The following is a 23,403-nucleotide window of genomic DNA, read 5'->3' on the forward strand; positions in this document are numbered from 1 at the left end:
CCCTGATTCACAGGAATTAAATGAGGTAGGGAAGAACAGATATTTATTTCAACATAAGTGCACATACACACAACACACACATAAATAATACATCATTGGATATTTGGAGGTAATTTTTGGTTTGTTTTTAAGGCCTTATAAAAATATTCTCATGTTCAGTTGCCTGGTTCAGAGTGACGGATATTCTTACACATCCAAATGGCTCCCTATTACTGTGAGGGGACTTTGTTCAACCTTATTATAACCATGTGTTGGTGCTTTGTTTGGAATCATTTTTGTAATATTCCATTGAAGAGAATGTAGAATTTCTTGCCTTTGCAGAGTATTTCAGGGGTGGTTCCAGAAGTTTCTTATACCTTTTGAAGTATAGTTTTATAAAATGGATACATGGAAATACAACCCAAATGTCCTGTGGGACGTGTGAGTGACAGTGTGGCGACAAAGGCCCCCCAGAGGTGCAGGCTGGCTGTGGTGTGAAGGCAAGGACGACTCAGCTCTGTTCCTAAAATGTGTGTGGCTTACTGATTATGGGAATGTGATGAAAAATAACATCATTTTCACCCTTTGGAGAAACAAGGCAGGTTGCGCATGCAGCATATTAAAAATCACACATCAATTTACTATTTCTCACACAGAGTGAAATTTAATGTTTGTTAAGTAAAAATGAATAAAAGCTCTAAAAGCAAAACATAAGCATTTCATGTTTGGTCCTCTTTGCACAACAGAATGTCAAAACATTTGCTGATACACTTCTTTCAGCTATGAAGCATAAACCTATTTCTTTAAAAATGTTATATGGATCCTGCTGTTATTTAAAATGAAAAGTGACATCTAATCATGGAACATTAAGTTGACTTGGTTATGGGGTTTACTGGCTTATCTATTCAAATATAATTTTAGGATGAATTTCTGAGATTTAAAGTATAGCAATGAAACTAAATATAAACCCAGGGGGAAATAAAGTAAGCACAGAAAGATAAAACCTCTGAAGGATTATATTTTCTTTGCTGATTTTAGTAATAAACAACATGAATTTTACTGTTTCTCATCTCAACAAAGGCAATATTTCAACCTATAGAATAAATAATAGCTCAATTAGCTTCAGATGTTAATATTCTTACAGATTCATATGCAGTTTACTATTGAACTGATTGATTCAGTAAAAAAGACAACTGATCTGCTTAAATATGTGCATATTAAAAGTGCTTAGCACAGTACTGGCAGGTCATAGGTATTAAGTACAGTCAAACCTTGGTTCTCGAACATCTTGGTTCTCAGACAATTCAGTTCTCAACCAAGTTGTTCACCGAAAAAATGTCTCGGTTGTCTAACAGAACTTCAGGTCTTGATTCTCTAACCGACAGCCTTTTCATGCTGATACCTGTATGATCAGTCATGTGTCTCTCAGGCGACAAACAAAGGAGATTTAGTTTTTGAGCAAATCGCTTCTTGAGCAGTTTTCCAGAACAAATTAAGAACCAAGGTTCCACTGTAAATATTTGTAAAATAGATGAATAAATAAATGAATGCTTTTAATTTATTTTAAATTATATTCAGTGTACCCAACTTAGGCATTTTTATAATGTCACTTTAAATTTATATAAATATATTTAATGAAGTATTCTTGTCAGAGAAAAAAACATTTTTTACAGATTTTTTAACTTTAGCTATTATACTTGTAGATATTAGGTTAAATTTTTAAAATATTATTGATAGCCCTCTGGGAGAATATTGGTTTTGTTTCAAAGCACCTTATTTTTTTGATAATTATATTCTAAGAATGAAAACAAATGATTCAATGATAAAAGTAAATCAGTAAGAAAGAAAAATAAATCCTTCTACTGAGTAACTTTTCATTCAGCATAATTCCCTATAGATACAATTAAAATTATGCCTATGTCAATAGAACATTTCTTTGTATTGCTAAGTAGGATTCCACATTTGGCTTAACCATTCACCCACTGAAATATATTTTGATTGTTTTTAGTTTTTTACTATTATGACTATATTTTATGGTTATTGATTTCTAGTTTTATTTTATGTAGTCAGAGAACATATTCTGTATAATTTTTAAATTTGTTGTGATGTTTTTATACGGCCCAGAATATGGTTTATTTTAGTATATGTTCCATAGGCTTTTGAAAACAACATGTATTCTGCTATTGTTGGATGGATCACCCTATATAGGTCAACTAGATCCTATTTGTTTATTTTATTGTTCCATTCTCTATGAGTTTCTTGTGGCTAATCTAAAAAATTACCACAAACTTGGTAGTGTTAAATTTTAACAGGCATGTATTCTTTCACAGTCCTGGAGGTTAGAATCTGAAATTAAAGTGTGTATGGGGCCATGCTGTCTTTGGAGGATCTGGGAAGAATCTGTTCCCTGACTTTTCTAGCTTCTGGTGGCTACTGACACACCTTGGCATTTCTTGGTTACATCACTTCAACCAATGTCTGTCTTCACATCTTCTTCTGTGTGTATGTGTGTGTGCATAATTTCTCCCTGCTTTCTTCTTATATTTATGGTATCAGATGATGTTATAATTTTTGTTTTAGTCATCACATATGACTTAGACAACTCAAGAGGACAAGAACAACCTGTTTTTTTACTTATATTTTGAGTCTTTCTGTTCCTTTTTCCTTCTTGATGCTGTAAGTTTCCTTCTCTTACTATTTTTTTCTGTTTAAAGATCTTTCTTTGGCCATTGAGAGTAAAGGCATGTCTGCTAGGACAAAGACATTTAATTTTCTTTGTCTGCAAATGTCTTTAATTCCCTTTTATTCTTGAAAGATAGTTTGCACAGATACAGAGTTTACAGTTGACACTTTTATTAATTTTTTTAATATCAACAAATTGATATTAAAAATCTTTCTTCTGGACTCCATAATTTCAGATGAAAAATCTACTGTCATTCAAATTAGAGTTCCCATAGGTAATATGTCAATTCCTTCTGGCTACCTTTTAAATATTTTGGAATTTAGATTTTAGAGATTTAACTAGGATGTGGCCTGAAGTGAATTTCTTTGAGTTTATCCTATTTGAGGTTCATATGGCTTGTTGAGTCTATGGATTTATATCTTTCATCAAATTTGGGACATATGCAGCCATTAATTCTTCAAATGCTTTTTCAACCCTCTTCTTCCTTCTTTCCTTCCAGGACTCCTATGATAAAAAGTGGTGTATTTTTTGTTATCGTCCTATAGGTCTTTCAGGCTGTTTATTTTGTTTTCCAGTTTATCATCTCTGTTCAGGCTGAGTAAATTCTATTGAACTATCCTCAAATTCACTGTGTCATTTCCAGTCTATTTTTGAACCCACTTAGTAAGTTTTCTATTTTAGTTGTATTTTTTAGTTCTATAAATTCAATTTGGTTATTTTAATATCTTCTGTTCCTTTACTAAGGTTTTTGTAATTTTTCATTATTTTCAAAAGAATTTGTAATTGCTTGTTGAAATGCTTATGGAGGTGTCTTTAAAATTCTTGACAGATAATATCAACATTCATTTGTGTTAGCATTAATTGATTGCCTTTTCTCATTCAAGATGCAATTTTCCTAAGTCTTATGATTTTTGGTTTTCTTTTATGCCCTGGATAGTTAGTCTATTATGTTAGAAGACATTAAATCACATTTAAGTTTTTTATTTAAGAGAAAAACATCCTGTTTATGTATGGCACCCAGGTCCTGGCTTACTTTTGTAGGCTCTAGTTGCAATGACAGTGTAATTTTCTGAGTGTATATGGTGCTATTTTCATTTGCTTGGTTTACTCCATGCTTTGGGGGCTCCCACTGGTCCTTATTAATGCTGCTTGATGGGGCAAACCAAGCTCCCTGATGCTAGGTATCCTGGTGCCTTTATGCGAAGGAGGAGATCCCCGCTCCTCAAATGTCTCAATAGATAAAGAGTACTTTATGGCTGAGCACTTACTGTGGTAGGATGCCTCTCGCTGCTGACTCCAGCCATGTGAAGCACAAGGAGGGGGCTGTGAGAGGGCAGAATCTCTGGACTGTGAAGACATAGAAGTTTCTGAGCTGGGCACTTGTCTCCTACAATTTTTCTTTTTTGCTAGAGCCAATTCTTCAAAAGTAGATGTTACTCTGTGAGAACAAAGGCCCTTCTGGAGAGCAAGGGCATATCATTCTGTTTGTGCCTTTCATAAATCACATCCCAGAGATCTGAAAGGTCTGAAATCACAACTAGAAGTGACCTTTTTACTGACCTGAATTGAAGTGATGAAATAGCATGCAAGTAGTTGTTTTAGCTAAATACATCAATAGCAACAGCTTCTCTCTTTTAAATTGTCTATTGTGAACATCTTATTAGGGTGTTTACCATCACATTGATTCATGCTGAGAATTGTTATTGCTTCCTCCAACCCCCTACCCATTACACTTCCTCACTGGTTTAAAGTATGTCCTATGAAGCTAATCCAGCTTGGGTTTGAATGCTGATTCTGCTGTTTATTAGCTGTGTATTCTTAGCAAGTCTTTTTAACCTCCCTAAATCTCATCTGAAAATGAGAATAGTAATAGCTAACATAAAATAAGATTCAATAACTTAGTACTTAGCCAATAGAAAGTACTCAATAGATGTGTTGAGTTAGATAAAATCCTTATCAACATCATTATCCCCATTTTATAGATAAAGAAACGGTCCTGGAATGGATAACTAATTGAATCTAAGTTCATTTGCTCACTTAAAATGTCAGGAAAGCTAGAATTCAAATTTAGGTCTGACTTCCCACAAATTCTTCTTTTCTAACCATTATATGATACTGCTATAAATTACTATCTTGTGAAACTTGAGTCTCCATGAGAACATGGGTTATTACATGTTCAGGTTATATAATATAAGAATGTATAGTATAGAGTTATATGACCTAGACAGTCTTAATTTTCAGTTAATTTTTTTATTATAGTGGTCAATATTCTCATAGAGATATCCATGCATAAAAATAGAAATAACCGGGTCATTTAACAGAACCTGAAAACCAAGATTTGTGATATAATGACTTTCAGTCTTTTTTGCCCAGAGCCAAATACTCCCCATTGTTATGCTTACCAGTTTCTGAAATCTGCTAGATTTAAATACAGTTTATTTCTCTTATGCCTTATGTTATTTCAATAAAGCTTTAATGTAACTTAGGCTACAATAAAAACTTAGAGTTTAATGCAGCTTTATACAACTGTTTCTGCTATATAAAAAAGTAATTCCTACACCAGTTTTTCATGTTGCTAAATTAATAAATACAGATCACTGTGAATTTCTGAGTTTATATTTATAATGTACAAAGACAATTCAAGAAGAGTAATTTTTTATTTTTTAATTAAAATAAAACTGCATTTATGACAGAGACATAAATGGTCCAATTGAATTTACCTAATTACTAAGGAAAAAATCACTGATGAAAAATATATAAAAATAGTAAGTTATGTACTATGCATATTGGAGCTTTTGTTTAATGAGTTATGTTTCTGTAGTGTGGGAGGTAAGCAACTAGTTTTTCACTTAGGCTCTGCTGAATCAGAGATTCTAAAAAACAACTAATAGCCACATATAAATCAAGATTATATTGATGTTTTATATTTTTGAGATAGATATATAACATATTAACTTCTTTGTAAGTTCAACACTTGCCACATATAGCAAATAATATCTATTATTTATGTATATACTCATGTAATTCCACATTTTAAATAATAGAGATATAGGCAAAAGCAAAAAAGCAGAAGGTCCATTTGTAATGGGAAATGTGGAGGTTGACTCATAGGAAGAAAAGAGAGAGAAAAAGAAAAAAGGAAGAACTAATGAGGAAAATAAGGAAAACCAGTGGTGAGACTAAATGAAGAGAGATTATTGGAAATAAGTGTAAATCAGAAGAACAGAGGAGAGAAGGAAGGAGAGAACAAGATGGAGAAGGAAAAAAATGATTAGAAGGAAATACGAGGAAGGAGGAAGAGACAGACACTAAATGGAAGTCTAACTCTTGGAACATCAGAGGTCTGCTTTTACCTTAAATGTTAAGAAAAAATTAATATACTAATTTTTTACTATGAAGTATATTTTGTGAATGTTGATTGTTACATAAGCCTTTAATATTCCAACAATGGGAAAGTATATACCATTAATAGCACCCCTTCCCCGCAAAGCAAATTAAGCATATATAAAATAATCTGGAAATAGTTTTCACTACAGTTATTTTCTTTGTATTCAAACCATAGTGAGCAGTCTTTTGAGAATTCATGTTGAATTGGAAGTGTCCTGTTTACACTATTCTGTGTTATGTAAGTGTGGCTCCCTCCTCACCCCTATATTGTGATATCTTTGAAAAGAGAACTTTATCTTTTTATGCTTATCATCCAGAGCTGTGCTAGTAAATAGAAAACAGTAATTACTTCAGTGAATAAATGAGGGTATTATGTGTAAAAAGATGAAAGACCAAACACTAGAAGAAACTTTACATAGAGTGAGCATTTCAATTATAAAAAATTGTAATATCAAGCAAGATTTCAATTTTATTTTCTTATTTAGATTAGATCTTAGTGATTTGTGCAGGGGGAACATAATAAAATGTAGTTGCAGACTTTGAAATCTAAATCTCTATAGTTTTACCCCATATTTCCCCTTTGCTTCTCATTTCATCTACTATCCTAAATACTCCATGCTATGAAAAATAAAGAAAAATAAATGTATTGAGTGCATTCCATGTTTTCTTGTTTTATTTCGCATTGATGTCACTGTTCATTGCAACATTGACTTTCAAAAGTGGACAAGTGGGAGACACTAACAATGTTTCTATTCAGAACCACGAATTTTACAGTCCCTGTAAATCATATATAGATTTGCTTGTATGAATGCAGGAAGTCACTGTGGCTTATAAAACATTTCTTGTTCTTCCTCTTTATCAGATAACAAATTTTTGTGAATCTCTTATGTGAAGAGCACTGATCAAAATTCCATGTTAATTTTTCAGGTGATGGAAGTCAAAGGACAAATGATCCATGTCCCAGAATCAAATTCCATTTTATTCTTGGGCTCTCCGTGTGTGGACAAGTTGGATGAACTCATGGGCAGGGGTCTGCATCTCTCAGACATCCCTATCCACGATGCCACCCGAGATGTCATTTTGGTTGGTGAGCAGGCAAAGGCCCAAGATGGCTTGAAGAAGAGGATGGATAAATTAAAGGCAACTTTAGAAAGAACTCACCAGGCACTTGAAGAAGAGAAAAAGAAAACAGTGGATCTCCTATATTCTATTTTCCCTGGTGATGTAGCCCAGCAATTGTGGCAAGGGCAGCAAGTGCAGGCCAGAAAGTTTGATGATGTCACCATGCTCTTCTCGGACATTGTGGGCTTCACAGCCATCTGTGCTCAGTGTACCCCTATGCAGGTGATCAGCATGCTGAACGAACTGTATACCAGATTTGATCACCAGTGTGGATTTTTGGATATTTATAAGGTAAAGGGGTTTAGTTACTTATCTATTAATAACTTTTAATAGCAAATTGTGATCTTAATGAAATTGTGAGGATATAATTTTCTTTTTTATGATTGCTATCTATTTAATTTAGAAATCTGTACAGATTTCTGCTTTATTAGAAAACTTTCATTGTGAGTTGATTTATAGTATTGATATACTATAGGTAACTGAATCATGATATTGCTCAGGAAGGAAAAATTTGTAAAGCTAGTATTCATTATTAAAAAATTAAACTCGCTGAATACTAGGCAACTTTTAACCACAGAATGTCTTTCTTAGAGAGTGGGATTTCAATATAAGCTAAGAATTATGTTGATAGTTAAAAAGAAGCAGTAATTTATGCTAAAATATACATTGTGTTTTCAGTTATATAATGGTTAATCAGCATTTTACATTGCAGTGTCAATTAAGTGAGTCCTTCTAATTCTGAAAGAACACATATAAGTATTCTAGCTATTGCCCAAATGACGAATGGATTTTGCTGGAAGGACCTTAAATTTCAAAACTAAATAGGGGAAAAGCTTTGAAAATGAGTACTAATCACCACTGGCTGGTCTGCTTTGATGAATTCCTTATTAATTTCTTATTAAAATCACAGCATTATATTGCATGATTCAGGTCCAAATCTGCCTAGTGAATAATTCTGTAAGTTTACATAGAATTTCACAAGGAGTGCACAATGTCAGGACGCATGGCTTTATTATATGAAGGACAGAAAGTATGTTTAATATATATAAACAGTAGTGAACTGTAGGTTTTTGTTTTCTTCTTTACTAATCCATCTGAACCACTATTTCTTTTTATAGTATGATCTTCACATAAGCATATTTGGAAAGAACCTGCTGTTTATGTTGTTTTCATTGAAGTGTATCTCCTTTAGAGAAATGTGTTCTCTAAGCATTATATGTAATAGGTGGCCGATGCTAAATATTTTAGTGAGTCTTTTTTGAAGGGTAACTATTCAGTGTGAAGTGTATATGAAGGATTTGCTTTGTTATACAAAAATAAGAGTTCTTATAAATTATTTTGAACTTTCTTATAATTTATTGTTATATAATTTATGGTAGAAGTAGCAAAATGTCTGATCCTGAACCACAGACACACTACAATGAGTCTGTCATTGTCATACCCAGCTATTTCCAGGAGGTAGAGCAGGTCAGCCTGAGTTTGCCAGCACTTTTCTCCCTCCAGGCTTGGGGCCTTAGTGCTCTGTTTCTGCCACCACCAGTCTCCTCCCTCTGAACCACTCGTTTGCTACTGAAGTAGTCATATTGTGGTTCATATACCTAAATGAGACCGACAAACATAAATAGGTCCTCCTTTGGAAAAACATGGAAATCTTTGATTTAAATATAAGTATCAGTTAGGTTTTGAGAAAAGAAAAAAATGTGATGTTTTCTGAGGGTACCAAAACAATTTCAAGGTTTAAAATACAAGTTTAGTTAGATTTTTAAGCATCAAATATAGCTTCTGTTGTGATAAGCTAGGACATCTCACAGGGAAAAAAATCTGCGGGAATATCCTGTATAACCCTCAAATTCTCATATCTTATTAAAGCATGGACAGTTCCATATGTGATAAAATTATCAGCAAGTTTTGTTTTTTAATATATTTTACTGATTATGCTATAACAGTTGTCCTATTTTTCTACCTTTTATTCCCCTCCAACCTGTACCCTCCTCCCACCAGCATTCCCCCACCTTAGTTCATGTCCATGGGTCGTACATATAAGTTCTTTGGATTCTCCATTTCCCATACTATTCTTAAACTCCCCCTGTCTATTTTGTACCTACCATTTATGCTTCATATTTCCTGTACATTTTCTCTCATTTCCCCCCTCCCCACCCCCTGATAAACCTTCATATGATCTCTACTTCTGTGAATGTGTTCCTGTTCTAGTTGTTTGTTTAGTTCATTTTTTTTTTGTTTTTTTTTTTTAGGTCCTGTTGTTGATAGTTGTGAGTTTGTTGTCACTTTACTCTTTGTATGTTTGTTTATATCTTCTTTTTCTTAGATTAGTCCCTTTAACATTTCATATAATAAGGGCTTGCTGATGAACTCCTTTAACTTGGCATTATCTGGGAAGCACTTTATCTACTCTTTTATTCTAAAAGATAGCTTTGTGGGATAAAGTAATCTTGGATGTAGGTCCTTAAATTTCAAGACTTTGAATACTTCTTTTCAGCCCCTTCTTGCCTGCCAGATTTCTTTAGAGAAATCAGCTGACAGTCTTATGGGAACTCCTTTGTAGGTAACTGTCTCCTTTTCTCTTTCTGCTTTTAAGATTCTCTCCTTATCTTTAATAAGGAGAGATGTAATTATGATGTGCCTCTGTGTGGTCCTCCCTGGGTCCCATATCTTTGGGACTCTCTGGGCTTCCAGGACGTCCTGGAAGTCTATTTCCTTTGCCAGATTGGGGATGTTGTCCTTCATTATTTGTTGAAATAAGTTTTCAATTTCTGGCTCTTCCTTTTCTCTTTCTGGCACCCCTATGATTCCTAAGCCTCTCCTCATTTTTTTGAATTCTTGTTTCTTCATTCTGTTCTGGTTGAATGTTTATTTCTTTCTTCTGCTCCAAATCATTGATTTGCATCTGGTTTCCTTCCCTTTACTGTTGTTTCCCTGTACATTTTCCTTTATTTCACTTTTCATAGCCTTCACTTTTTCCTTTATTTTGCAACCATACTCAACAATTTCTGTGAGCATCCTGATTACCAATGTTTTGAAGTCTGCATCTGATAGGTTGACTATATCTTCATTGCTTAGTTATGATTTTTTTGGAGCTTTGATGTGTTCTTTCATTTGGGCCATATTTTTTGTCTCAGCATGCATGTTATGTAGTAAGGGGTGGAGCCTTAGGTATTTACCAGAGTGGGGCAACACAGCTGTGTTATGGTGCTGTATGTGGGGGAGGAGTCCGAGAGGGAACAATGCCACTCACTTAGTTCTCAGCCAGCTTTCAGTCACTTCCTCCACTACCCACAAGCAAATTTGGGCCCTTCTGGTGCTGATTCCCTGGTGGGTAGGTTTGTATATGTTCTAGGACTCCATGGGTCTCTCCAACAAACTCTCCTGTGTGGCTGGGAGTTTCTCCTGCTGCCTCAGCCCCCACAGGTTTTTTCATTCAGGGGTTTTAAGGCTTTATTTCCCTGTGCTGAGACCCTGGGTTGCGTGATCTATCTGGCTCCCTAGCTGTTCCTCCTAGTTTATCTGCATGCAAATATGGGACAGTACACTCTGCCAGCCACCACTTTGCCCTGAGTCCACTCTATACTGGCTGCCTATCTTGGCCCTTCCTACTGGTCTGGATGAATGTTTCGTCTTTAACTCCTTGGTTGTTGGACTTCCATATAGTTTGATTTTCTGGCAGTTCTAGTTATTTTTTGTTTTTAAATTTACTGTTGTCCTTCTTTTGGTTGTGCAAGGAGGCACAGTGTATCTACCTATACTTTTATCTTGGCTGGGAATCCCCCATCAAGTTTTAACTTACAAAGTGGATCTGCTGTTTGTCTGATACTCAAGACCATAATTTCCATTTTTCATATATATATATATATATATATAATTATTTTAAAAATATGGTTTAAAAATTCTCTTAAACAGACTTTGCTTATGAAATTTTAGCAATAAATTGTAAAGTAATATGATTTTAGAGCCTGGTGTACTTAACATATCTTTGTTGCCAATGTGTATCTTGGACAGGTATATAGGGCAGCTTTGAAGTTTATTCAGGGTTATGGGGGTTGAGTTTTGGGAATCAGACTGGGGAACACTGGACTGTGTGCTGAAGCCAGAATAATAATGGTATGGCCAGAGAGGGAAAGGCAAAATTAAGAGTGTAGGGGGAAGAGTATTATTTTGGTATAGGATAAAACAAAGTATATTATGAGAACCATAAGAGGAGGAATGTAAATTAGAAATCTTGTATCTGACCTTGTAATTTTAAATTTCTTTATTGTTGTTCAAGTACAGTTTTCTGTGTTTTCCCACTACCCCTCCCCACCACCTCCAAAGTTTAAATTTCTAATCATCATAATCATTCTAGGTAATTTTGTAGAAGATATAAAAGGTGCTATTACCATGAACTATCTGGTAGAGTTTTAATTACTATTGAAAAGAAAAATCTCAAAGCCAATACAATGTTTTAAGAACTAGAAATACACTGATTTTATGAAATGGTATATAGTTTTGCTAGGTTTAAAGTATGTGAGAATTTTTGTAAAATAATCATACCATGGAGAAAACTATAGCTCACTTTTGTTTTATGTTAGGAATGTAAAAGGAAATGAGGTAAAGCTGAATGCCAAGAAAGAATGAGCGAGAGACAGTGCCCCACAGGGGACATTTGAAGACTCCATTTTCAAAATGTGTGGTTCTCCCATTCTTGATCATCTTATTTTCCATGGTTCCTGTCACTAGGGAGATAATGCAGTGGTGAATTATAATTCTGGTGGTGCAGTTCAGCTAAATTGGGCTATAATAGAAAGGCTTTGCTAAAAATAATCAAAACCTTCTATAAAGGTTTTAGGAGGTTTAGGAAGAAGCTATAAATTTTACTGTTCATATTTCAAGCACTGAGAAAATTAAAGCCTTTACAATGTTTGGCTGCCAAGGTCTTACAGGTGTATACATAGTAAATAAGAGCTAGGTAAACTGAAGGAAGCACAGATTATAATTTTGACCTTCTTATAATTAGAAACGCAAATATTCAGTAAAAGTCAACATAAATAGTACACTATAATATTTTGCCCCTCAAGTGTTATAGGGTACAGAGAATTAACAAAATAAAGAACCAGTAACTCTAACTTTTTAAATCAATGGCATACAGATAATAATAATGGCATTAGATATTTTTTAAAATATGGAACGCTTCATAAATTTGCATGTCATCCTTGTGCATGAGCCATGCTAATCTCTGTATCATTCCAATTTTGGTATATGTGCTGCCGAAGCATTTGGTATTAGATATCGAAGCAACCTAATGTGGGTTGTGTCTTGATTTATGTTTTGCCTCTGGCAAGCTGTTCAGTGACAAACAAGGGAGAGAAAAGGAGAAAGATGAGTTCATTTTCATACTTCTCTCATTCCATTCAGACAAGGTTATGGTATCCCAGTGCTATCTTAAATACGCTCCTTAAGGTTCTCATCTTTTCACCTTTAACCACTTTCTTTACTTATCTCTAGTTCTATTACTTATAAGGTCCAGACTCTAAAGCAATACCTGTATTTAGTGGTAAATGTCCACCTTAGCTGCTATCATCATTTCTCAGACAGTTGTATCTGGACATACTCGAGTATGTATGATGTGATATTTTGTATCTTTTTGCATATACATAACTATAGTCCTCTGGTACTTATTAGAAGAGAATAAAATATAATCTCATTTAATCTCCCATGACTAATATGTAGAGTTGTTACATTATCTTCACTTTCAGATAGAGAAACTGAGTTTTAGGAAGGTTAAATAATCCAGATAATATAGCTCATAAATCAGAATTTTAACTAAGCCTTGTCTGACTCTAGAGCCTACAGCATTTCCACAAATCTAGGTTGTGTTCCAGACAAAGATGAAATCATAAAAACAAAAAGTAGAAACTGTTTCAAAACTAGGTTATACTTCCCTGGCCAGTGTAGCTCTGTAGGTTGGAGCATCATCCAGTAACTAAAAGATTGTGGTTCGATTCACAGTTGGGCTACTTACCTAGGTTGCTGGTTTGATTCCTGTTCTGGGCGCGTACAGGAGGCAACCAAGCGATGCTTCTCCCTCACATTGATGTTTTCTTCTCTCCCTAAAAGCAATGAAAAAAATGTCTTCAGGTAAGGATTAAACAAATAAAAAAAATAAATAACTAAGTTACACAATCGATAATTATGGTTATACTGTCAAGTGATGAGAACTCTATGACCATAAGTTCAGAGTTTTAAGAAGCTGCATCTTAAAAGTTGGGGACTCTCTCCTATCTGCCATCCTCCCTTTTTGTAGGAAACCAGCTAGCATCTTCTCCCTTAACTCTTTTTATGCACAAATAGCAACAGCATACCAAGAAGGAGAGAGTGGGATCAATGATTTGAAGTGCAGGCAATAGGGATATAATTTTAAGATAATAAAAACTGAATAATGAATCTTTTTTCAATAAAACCATCTTTCACAGGCAACCCTGAAAAACGTTAGTGATAAAATATTTCCCCCTGTTGGTGTGGAGTAGGGAGAAATCCCATATTAAAACCCAAACTCACTGTTAGGGAACACAAGATTTGGGGATTGAGCACAAGGTGACTGGATTCTTGGAAATGGAAACCAGCAAGTGTGTCCAGACAGAACGCATGAAGATAAGCATCAGAACAAACTTTGATACAGAACTGTAGGCTTTTCTTTAGCCAGGGCCAGGCATAGAGCCAGAGGGTGCACAGGAAAACCCCTCCCTCAAGTCAAAAGGGAACCAAACACAACAACTTCATCAAAGGACGTAGGGATGTCCTTCGAGACTTTAAATGCCAAAATAGGAATTAGAACCCACAGGGATGCTAGAGCTAGCAGATTATTTCTCTCCACTCTTGAAAATGAGTAAAATATATTTAGAAACACTCTTGGCATTAATACAATTTGAAAATTGCTACATATCTTGAGTTCTGAAAATCTTCAGAACCAGTGAAAACACTGTGTTGATGTTATAAGCCCCAAACCTCTATAAATACAATACCCATAAAAATAGGGCTAGAAAACCTATTAACATCATGTACATTTCATTTAATTTACATATGTATATTGTCCTGCTTTGGTCTCTCTTTAGTCTATTAATTACAGATTCCTATTAACAATAGCTCCTTAACTACTTGGTAGAAAAATAGTCTGTACATTCTAAAAATAAATACATAATGCAGAAGTAAACAGGATAGATATCCATGATAAAATGGTTTATATATAAGATGATCTGCATTCACTTTTGAGTGGGCATGTTATTGTCTCAGGGAAACTGAAAGGCAGGTGAGCCCTTGGGATTCAGATGTCTTGGTGCAGACTGCTGAGGCTTTGCACTGATGTGTTAGCAGTTTTTAAATTGGAGAATGAGCTATATCAGACTTGAATCCCCATCTTTAGCCTCCTGAGTAAGAGCTGAAATGTCTGTTCACATCAAGTTACAAGGCTACAGAACTCTATGCCTCAAGAATTTTGATTTGTCTTGCCATTTGGTAATATGGAGCTACTAAAGCTGGCTATTCACTGGACCATCAGCCAGGCTTCAGAAAATGAAGCAGAATATTAATATTACTCCAGTGTTGAACTGGATTTTGCATATGAAAAAATGAAATGCTTCCCTTTTCCCTTGTTTTGTTTTATGATAATAATGTCTTTTAAATACTTAGGTACTTAGTTTATTCTTGGAATTTTATAAATATGTATATAATATTTTACTCCATTTCCCAGCACCAAATGCCAGGTCCATTTAGCAAAGAGTGACTGTTTCATTTTTTCCTTAAGATTTACATATTTTCTGCTTTTGAAATGAAAAGCTACTAAAGCTTTATACCAGTTCATTTTAGTGAATTCCATCAACCTCAATGCCATTTACTTTTTCTGCTATTTTAGTGGAAAGGAAGTAACAGTATCTTCTAGTAAGTTTAGAACAGAGGGATTTCTGAAGTAAAAAATATTCAGTTCATTTACTTACTTAATAAACATTTTTGAATCAGTCAAGAACAGGGCATGATTCCCATATAAGCCTATAAAATGTTATGGAAATTAGTATATACATTTAACACAATTTTACTGAGTAGAAAAGAACTAATTGCTGTGCTTTAGAAGCTAAAGTGAAAGTCAAAGATAAGTCTTCTGCTCTAGCAGCTCTTCTACTTGGGGGATTACATTGTCAATTTCAAAATACCATAATGCCCTAAGAATTATCTGACAAGGGTTTTGCTTCATTTATATTTTTCCCCTTGGCAAGCACTTAGGCTGAAGATAAGGGACAAACAAGGGGCAGGATGGATCCTTTTGCCTGTCGTTCTCATTGCGTTCAGCTAAAGCTGCTGAATCCCAGTGCTATCTTAAGTACACTCCATGGAATTTCATCTTTCCACCTTTAACCACTATTTAACATCTGTGCTTCAGTTTTGCCATCTGTAAATAGACTAATTTTACCTACCACATAGTAATATTGTATGAGCTTTTAAATGAAATATATATAAAATGCTTATTACAGTGTCTGGTCCAAGGCAGTAAATGTAAATGTTAATTGTCATTCCTCACATAGGTATTTCTGGGTATATATGGGGAGTGGGTATGTGTTTTATATGCATACATCTATATGTGCATGTGTTTGTATGTACATAAAGATGGTATAGCCTAGCCCTGGCCAGTGTAGCTCAGTGGATTGAGCACAGGCCTGTGAACCAAAGCATCACAGTTCAGTTCTCAGCCAGGGCACAACCTGGGTTGCAGGCCAGGTCCCCACTATGGGGTGCATGAAAGGCAACCACACATTGATGTTTTTTCCCTCTCTTCCTCTTTCCCTTTGTCTTTCTCTGAAAATAAATAAAATCTTAAAAGAAAAAAGATGGCATAGCCAGTGCTTATCAGAAAAAAAAATAAAATGCTTATTTCCTTAAGTTCATTCTTTCAGGTTATTAGAATTATATTGTATGCCAGAGAAAGACTGAAGGAAGCATTAGGGAGAGAGGTAAGAGTCGGGGGCAAGAGAAATATCTCCCTGAAATACATTATTTGTCTTCTCTTCACTGAGTCCTCATGGATCCTCTTTCTTGAAGATGGGCCCATAGTTCATCTTCATGTGTTAGTTTTATATATATAGCCTGAGCTACAATATGAAATTTGTGAAGGTAATTCTGTTTCTTCAAGTAATATTGGCTTGTACAATGTCTATGACCTGAAATGTTAATTTTTTATATTCTAATATGACATCCATTGTTATTTTTTCTCTATTTAGAGAACATTTTTTGTACTCTTGTGCAAATTCTGAAACAGTTAAAAGGCTAAAATAATTTGGATTGCCAAGCAGAAATCAAAATTAATAGTGTCTTGCTGAATTTCTCAAAGTGTTTTTGGGTGGTTGTTTTTATCCCTGTTGATTTCTTGAAAGATTTTATTTATTTAAGTTTAGATTGAGGGGAACAGAGGGAGGAAGAGAGGAAGAGAAATATCAATCAGTTGCCTGTCATATGTGCCCCCAGCTGTGGGCAAAGCCACAAACCAGGGATATGCCCTGACTTGGAATCGAACACGCAACATTTCGCTTTGCAGGATCATGCCCGATCAACTGAGCCCCACTATTGATTTTTAATTTTCTAAAGAGTATTGGCAATTGCTACATGATTGATTTTTTGATTTTTGTAGTACCAAGAGTTATGGACTGGATGTTTATGTCCTGCCAAATTCATTTGAAGCCCATCTCCCAATGTGATGATATTTGGAGGTCGAAACCTTTGAAGGGTAATTAGGTTCAGGTGACATTATGCAAGGGGCCTTCATGATGAGATCCATGTCCTTAATAATAAGAAGAAGAAATCAGGATTCTCTCTCTGCCATGTGAGGACACAGGTGACCATCTGCAAGGCAGGAAGGGAGCCCTCATCAATGAACCAAACCAAATTGGCCAGTACCTTGATCTTGGATTTCTCAGCCTTCAAAACTGTGAGAAAGAAAGTCCTGTTTTTGAGTTCCTGATGTATGGTATTTTGTTATAGCATCATGAACGCAACAATATGCCAGAAAATGCATATTAATTCTAAAACAGTCTGGAAATTTATGATAGAAGTCTCTAGCAAGTTTTCTTAGTGTATTGGGTCCATGTTGCTAGGTTACCTCATGATGAAAGTAAAAGATTTTTCACTAGCCTTATAAAGTTTATGTCATTACAGAACATCTCACTTTTGTTTATCTATAAGCTGTAAAGAAGTTAAGTCCTGAATTAAACTGTCTTTGCTCTTGTAACTAGCACCTTTATGTGTAGTATGAGGAAGTAGCTTTTAGGTAGTGTACATTTTGTTATTATAAGTTTTGCTACCTAAATACTTACTCCTATATGTTTATTTAAAAAATTCACTTAAACATAACTTTTCTTTATCAAAAATTAGTCATTAAATGATCATTTACTTTACCTTGAGGTCATTTACCTGAGGATTTCAGACAAGCTTCAGAGTGTGAATATGTCAGTTATATTACCATCAAGTTTTATAATTCCTGGGTATTGTATGAGTTTACTAAAATAAATATTGGTCTAGATGAGACACTTCTCACTTATCTGATAGGGTAGCCTCAAGGCAATCTGCAAATCTTATTGAATTTGATAGCTTGTATTACCTTTTCACCAAACCTTTAATTAATGATGTTCTGTAGGAGAAGTTCTGCACATTATTCTCCCTGTTTGCCAGTTAACAACAGCGATTTAAAGAGTGCAAATCCCTTAAAGCAAAATGGAATTCACATTTACTAAATACAAATTGTGTTCTAGACACAATGTTAGTTGTCTTAATTGTGATATCTTACTTCTTTTCCAGAAGAACCCTCTGGGATGTGTCCTCTTATGTCCTTTTTGAAGATTGGTTTAGTAAGTGACAGATGTTGTTGGAATTTAGTTCTGATTCAGCTAAAAGTTTATATTTTAGAAAACAATGGTTGGAATAATTTATGAATCAGATAGCTCTTGTTCTTAATTAGTCAGAGGTAGGCCTAGGTCCAAAGATTGTTCTAGCATTTGTGTGTCTATCTCATTAGTTGGTATCCTGTATCCAGTAATTTTGACAATCACCAGGCAACTTTTATACCTTTAAAATGAGAACAATGGTATGTCATAGGATTGTTCAGAGAGTAAAAAGAGGTAATAGCACACTGGCTGGTGTGGTTCAGTGGATTCAGTGCTGGCCCATGAACCCAAATGACACTGGTTTGATTCCCAGTCAGAGCATATGCCTGGGTTCTGGATTAGGGGCATAAAGGCAACCAATCAATATTTTTCACCCTTTCTTTCTCCCTACCTTCCCTTCTCTATGTAAAGTCTTTTGAAAAAAGCTAATAGCAAAAGGCCTTTATAATGAACAAGAGGTCCTTGATATTATAGTTGGAGGATGAGTTTGAATTTTTAAATTGCAATTTGAATTTTAGCATAGAGTTAAGATTATAATTAGTCTCTTTTTTAAAGGCACTCAACAAATCTGCACTTTTTCTTTTTGATATGTTTTATCGATTAGCTATTAAAACCAATAGTGAATGCTATTACAGTAGTTCCATCTTTTTCTCCCCTTTATTCCTCTCCACCCTGTACCCCTCTCCCACCAGCATTCCCCCACCTTAATTCATGTCCATGGGTCATACATCTTAGTTATTTGGCTTCTCCATTTCCCATACTATTATTAAACTGCCCCTGTCTATTTTGTACCTACCATTTATGCTTTGTATTTCCAGTACCTTTCCCCCATTCTTGCTCCTCCCCATCCCTGCTAACCCTCCATATGATCTCTATTTCTGTGAATCTTTTCCTGTTCTAGTTGTTTGCTTAGTTCAGCACTACTTGCTCAGCTCTCAGCTGGCTTTCTGCCACTTCCTCCACTACCCACAAGCAAATTGGAACCTTCTGGTGCTGATCCCCAGGTGGTTGCTTTTGTGTATGTTCTAGGACCCTGTGGGCCTCTCCAATGAACTCTCCTGTGAGGCTGGGAGTTTCTCCTGCTGCCGCCTCAACCCCCACAGGTTTTTTAAGTCAGAGGTTTGAGGCTTTATTTCCCTACACTGGAACCCTGGGTTGTGCAGTATGTCTTGCTTCACAGTTGTTCCTCCCAGTTTATCCTCACACAAATGTGGGATTGGCCACTCTACCTGCCAGTGCCTTGCCTGGTCTGCCAGCCACTACCTTGCTTGTCCCAGTCTTCCAGCCACCACCTCACCACAAATCCACTCTACCCTGGCTGCCCATCTCCACCCATCCTACCTGTCTGGATTAATGTTTCTTCTTTAACTCCTTGGTTGTCAGACTTCCATACAATTTGATTTTCTGGCATTTGTGGTTATTTTTTGTTTTTAAATTTGTTGTTGTTCTTCTTTGGGGTGTGTGAGGAGGCAAAGTATGTATCTACACCTCCATCTTTTATATGTGTGGACTTAATAGTAAGATTCATTTTCTTTAGCTCCAGAAGACTAAAAGGGATTTCTCTGCAGAAGTTAGGAAAGTAATTTCAATCCAGTGGAAGATCCTCATGAACATCAGTGTCCCAACAATGAAATAGATTGGGAACTGTATGCTCTGGTCATTCAAACACAGGCTGCAGTCTTTTGATGGGACAAACAAGAGAAATTCTCTAAAGGTGACTTTATTCTATGAGATTCTAATACTATAAATACTGAATGCTGGAACTATGTGTAGTTGGCTTAGAAAATGTTGCCAAAGTGCAATTCAACCCTGCTGACTTCCTATTAATGATTGGGGTATATGTTTATTTTTGTAAATGTTTTTTAAAGTACAAAAATTATCATCTAATTTTATCTTAATGTCAAATATTTGGTTGTGAATGTTTATACATTTTAATGCATTTTTCAAGCTTTGAAATTATTAACATGGTTTTGAATAAGCTAGAAAATTGTAAGAAATCACTAACGCAGTGAAGTAGTGGGATACAAAGTCAATATTCAGAAATTGATGCAGTTTTGTACACTAGCAATGAAATACCAAAAAGAGAAACTAGGAAAAAATCCCATTTACTCTAGCAACAAGAAAAATAAATAGGAATAAATTTAACCAAGCAGGTAAAAGACCTATGCTCAGAAAACTATAGAACACTCGAGAAAGAAATTGAGGAAGATACAAATAAATGGAAGCATATACTGTGTTCATGGATTGGAAGAATTAACATCATTAAAAGATCCAACCAAACAAAGCAATCTACAGATTGAAAGCAATCCCTATTAAAATATCAATGGCACATTTCACTGATCTAGAACAAATATTCCAAAAATGTATGGGACCAAAAAAGACCTTGAATACCCTCAGCAATCTTGAGAAAGAAGAACAAAGTTGGAAGGATCACAATACCTGATATAAAACTATACTACAAGGCCACTATAATCAAAACAGTCTGGTACTGGCATGAGAATAGATACATAGATCAGTGGAAAATAATAGAGCCCAGAAATAAACCCATGTCTCTATGGTCAATTAATATCTGACAAAGGGGGCATGAGCATACAATGGAGTAAAAAATAGCATCTTTAATAAATGGTGTTAGGGGAACTGAGCTGGTACATGTGAAAAGAAAATGAAACTAAACCACCACCTTGTACCATATACCAGAGTAAACTCAAAATGGATAAAATACTTAAATATAAGCTGTGACACCATAAAAGTCCTAGAGGAGAATATAGGCAGGAAAATTTCAGATGTCCCATGTAGCAATATTTTTGCCAATACATTTCCTAGGGCAAGGGAAATGAAGGAAAAATAAACAGATGGGACTACATCAAATTAAAAAGCTTTTGCAGGGCTAAAGAAAATATCAAAATGAAAAGGGAACTGACCATATGGGAGGATACATTTGCCAATGATACAGCAAACAAGGGCTTGATCTTCAAAATATATAAAGAACTAATATGACTCAACACAAGGAAGACAAATAATCTGATTAATAAAATGGGCAAAACACCTGAATAGACAGTTTTCCAAAGAGGACATACAGAGGGCCCAGAGACATATGAAAACATGTTCAACATCACTAGCCATCAGATCAATGCAAATTAAAACCACAATGAGAGACCACCTCACACCTACCCCAAACTATCTATCAATAAATCAACAAAGAACAAATGCTGGGTAGGATGTGGGGAAAAGGGAATTCTGGTGCACTGTTGGTGGGGATGCAGACTGTTCCAGCCACTGTGGAAAACAGTATGGAGTTTTCTCAAAAAACTAAAAATGGAACTGCCTTTTGACCCAGCTATTCCACTGCTGTGAATACACCCTAAGAATCTTGAAACACCAATTTAAAAGAGCTTATGCACCCCAATGTTCATAGCAGCACTATTTACAATAGGCAAGTGTTAGAAACAGTATAAATGCCCATCAGTAGATGAATAAATAAAAAAAGTGTGGTACATTTACACAATGGAATACTACTCAGAAGAAAGAAAAACGGAACTCCTACCTTTTGGGGGAGCACAGGCGGAACTGGAGACTATTATGCTAAGTGAAATAAGCCAGTTGGTGAAAGACAAATATCAAGTGATCTTAGTTATAAGAGGAATCTCATGAAAAAAATAAACTAATGGACAAAATAGAACCAGAGACATGGAAACATGGAACAGATTGAGAGTGGCCAGAGGGGAGGAGGAAGCAGGAAAATGGTGGAAAGAAGGAGAAGGGACTCATCAAAACACATGTATGAATCACCCATGGACATGGACACTGGTGTGGATATTGACTGTAGGAGGGTAGGTGGTCTTGGTGGAAGATGGCAAAGGGGGAAAATTGGGACAACTGTAATAGAATAACAATAAAAATAAATAAATAAGAAATCACTAAAGCAAAATTCTTATTAGACTGCTGCTTTCCTTTTGTGTGTGTGTGTTTGTGTGTGTATGCCTGTGTGTTGGAATTTGTGAAAGCTACCTAATAAAATAATGCTCTTCTTTGGATGGACTGGGAGAATATTGTGCTAAGTGAAATAAGCCAGTCAGGGAAAGACAAATACCACATGATTTCACTCATATGTGAATCTAATGAACAAACTGAACTAACAAATAAAATAGAGACAGACTCATAGATAGAGTGCAAGCTGACAGCTCTGAGGTGGGGGCTTAGGAGGTGGAGGGATTAAACCAAAAAAAAAAGGACTCATGGACATGAACAACAGTGTGGTGATTGCAGTGGGTAGGGAACTGGGTGAAAGTAGAAGAGGGTATCAGGGAGATGAATGGTAATGAAAAATATAATTAAAAATGTCACTGAAAACTTAATGCTGTTATTAAGGTAATCCAAAGCAGTATTTTCAACATTTTTTATTTGATACTCAAAGTTTAGTATTATAAAGGTTTTTTTCTGTCATAAAAAGAAAACTTTGTGCATCTCCCTTTTCCACTTATTACTAGTGTCACTGCCTTATAAAAAATAAGGCATATTTCAGGCATCTGATAAAAGAAGGTCCTTTGACCTTTAGGAAGAGACCAGATGAAGACTGCTGAAGTTACTTATGATAGTGCAGTCAATGACATTTAAGTGTAGGGGGAAGGGTATACGATATTAAGGCTAAAAAGCTATTTTTAATTCTGTCTTTTTAAATTAAGTCACATGACCTACCTGTGCCAAGCTTCTACTTCCATAAAATGGGAACAGTGGTATTGGTCTCACATTTTTGTTACAGGTGACACATCTGGAATCATTCATATGAAAGCAGATGAAGGCTAGATAGAGTATGTTGGAGAATTTGCCATGATGGGAGGGAAGGAGATTGTCTTAGTCCATTCTGTCTGCTGTGACAAAAATACCATATAGTGGTTGGCTTTTAGACAAGAAAAACTTACTTTTCACTTTCCTGGAGTTTGGGAAGTCAGGCTCAAGATGCTGGCAGGTTGAGTGTCTAGTGAGGGCCAACTTCCTGCTTCACAGATGGCTGTCTTCTTGCTGTGTCCTTACATGGTAGAAAGGACAGGGAGGACTCTGAGATGTCTTTTAGGAGTTAGTTAGTACCCTTGTCATAATTTAAATACATACATTTCCAGGGCTGGCAAGGTATATACAAGAGGCTTGAGTCAACATTGGAATCCTGAAGGAAGTAGTCAATTTTGTCTACTTAATGGAAATACTTCCATTGCATTGTTTATGCAAATCACCTGATCACTGGAATATGTTCTTATTTTGGCATTATGCAGGCTTAACCTGATTTGATAGAAGAGACATATTTTGGAGTCATTGAACAATGAC

General features: G+C 35.3%; 1 protein-coding gene and 1 pseudogene across 1 annotated transcript in view; one reads left to right on the plus strand and one right to left on the minus strand.

Moving 5' to 3' along the window:
• GUCY1A2 (guanylate cyclase 1 soluble subunit alpha 2) overlaps positions 1–23,403 on the plus strand; it is a 328,461-nt gene that overhangs the window by 198,202 nt on the left and 106,856 nt on the right. Inside the window, exon 5 of the mRNA XM_028516054.2 lies at positions 6,977–7,462. Coding sequence (XP_028371855.1) covers positions 6,977–7,462 — 486 coding nt within the window. The remainder of the gene's footprint in view (positions 1–6,976; positions 7,463–23,403) is intronic.
• On the minus strand, positions 12,339–12,438 carry LOC114501090 (annotated as a pseudogene).

The sequence above is a fragment of the Phyllostomus discolor genome, chromosome 6 (genome assembly GCF_004126475.2).
Source record: "Phyllostomus discolor isolate MPI-MPIP mPhyDis1 chromosome 6, mPhyDis1.pri.v3, whole genome shotgun sequence".
NCBI lineage: Eukaryota > Metazoa > Chordata > Mammalia > Chiroptera > Phyllostomidae > Phyllostomus > Phyllostomus discolor.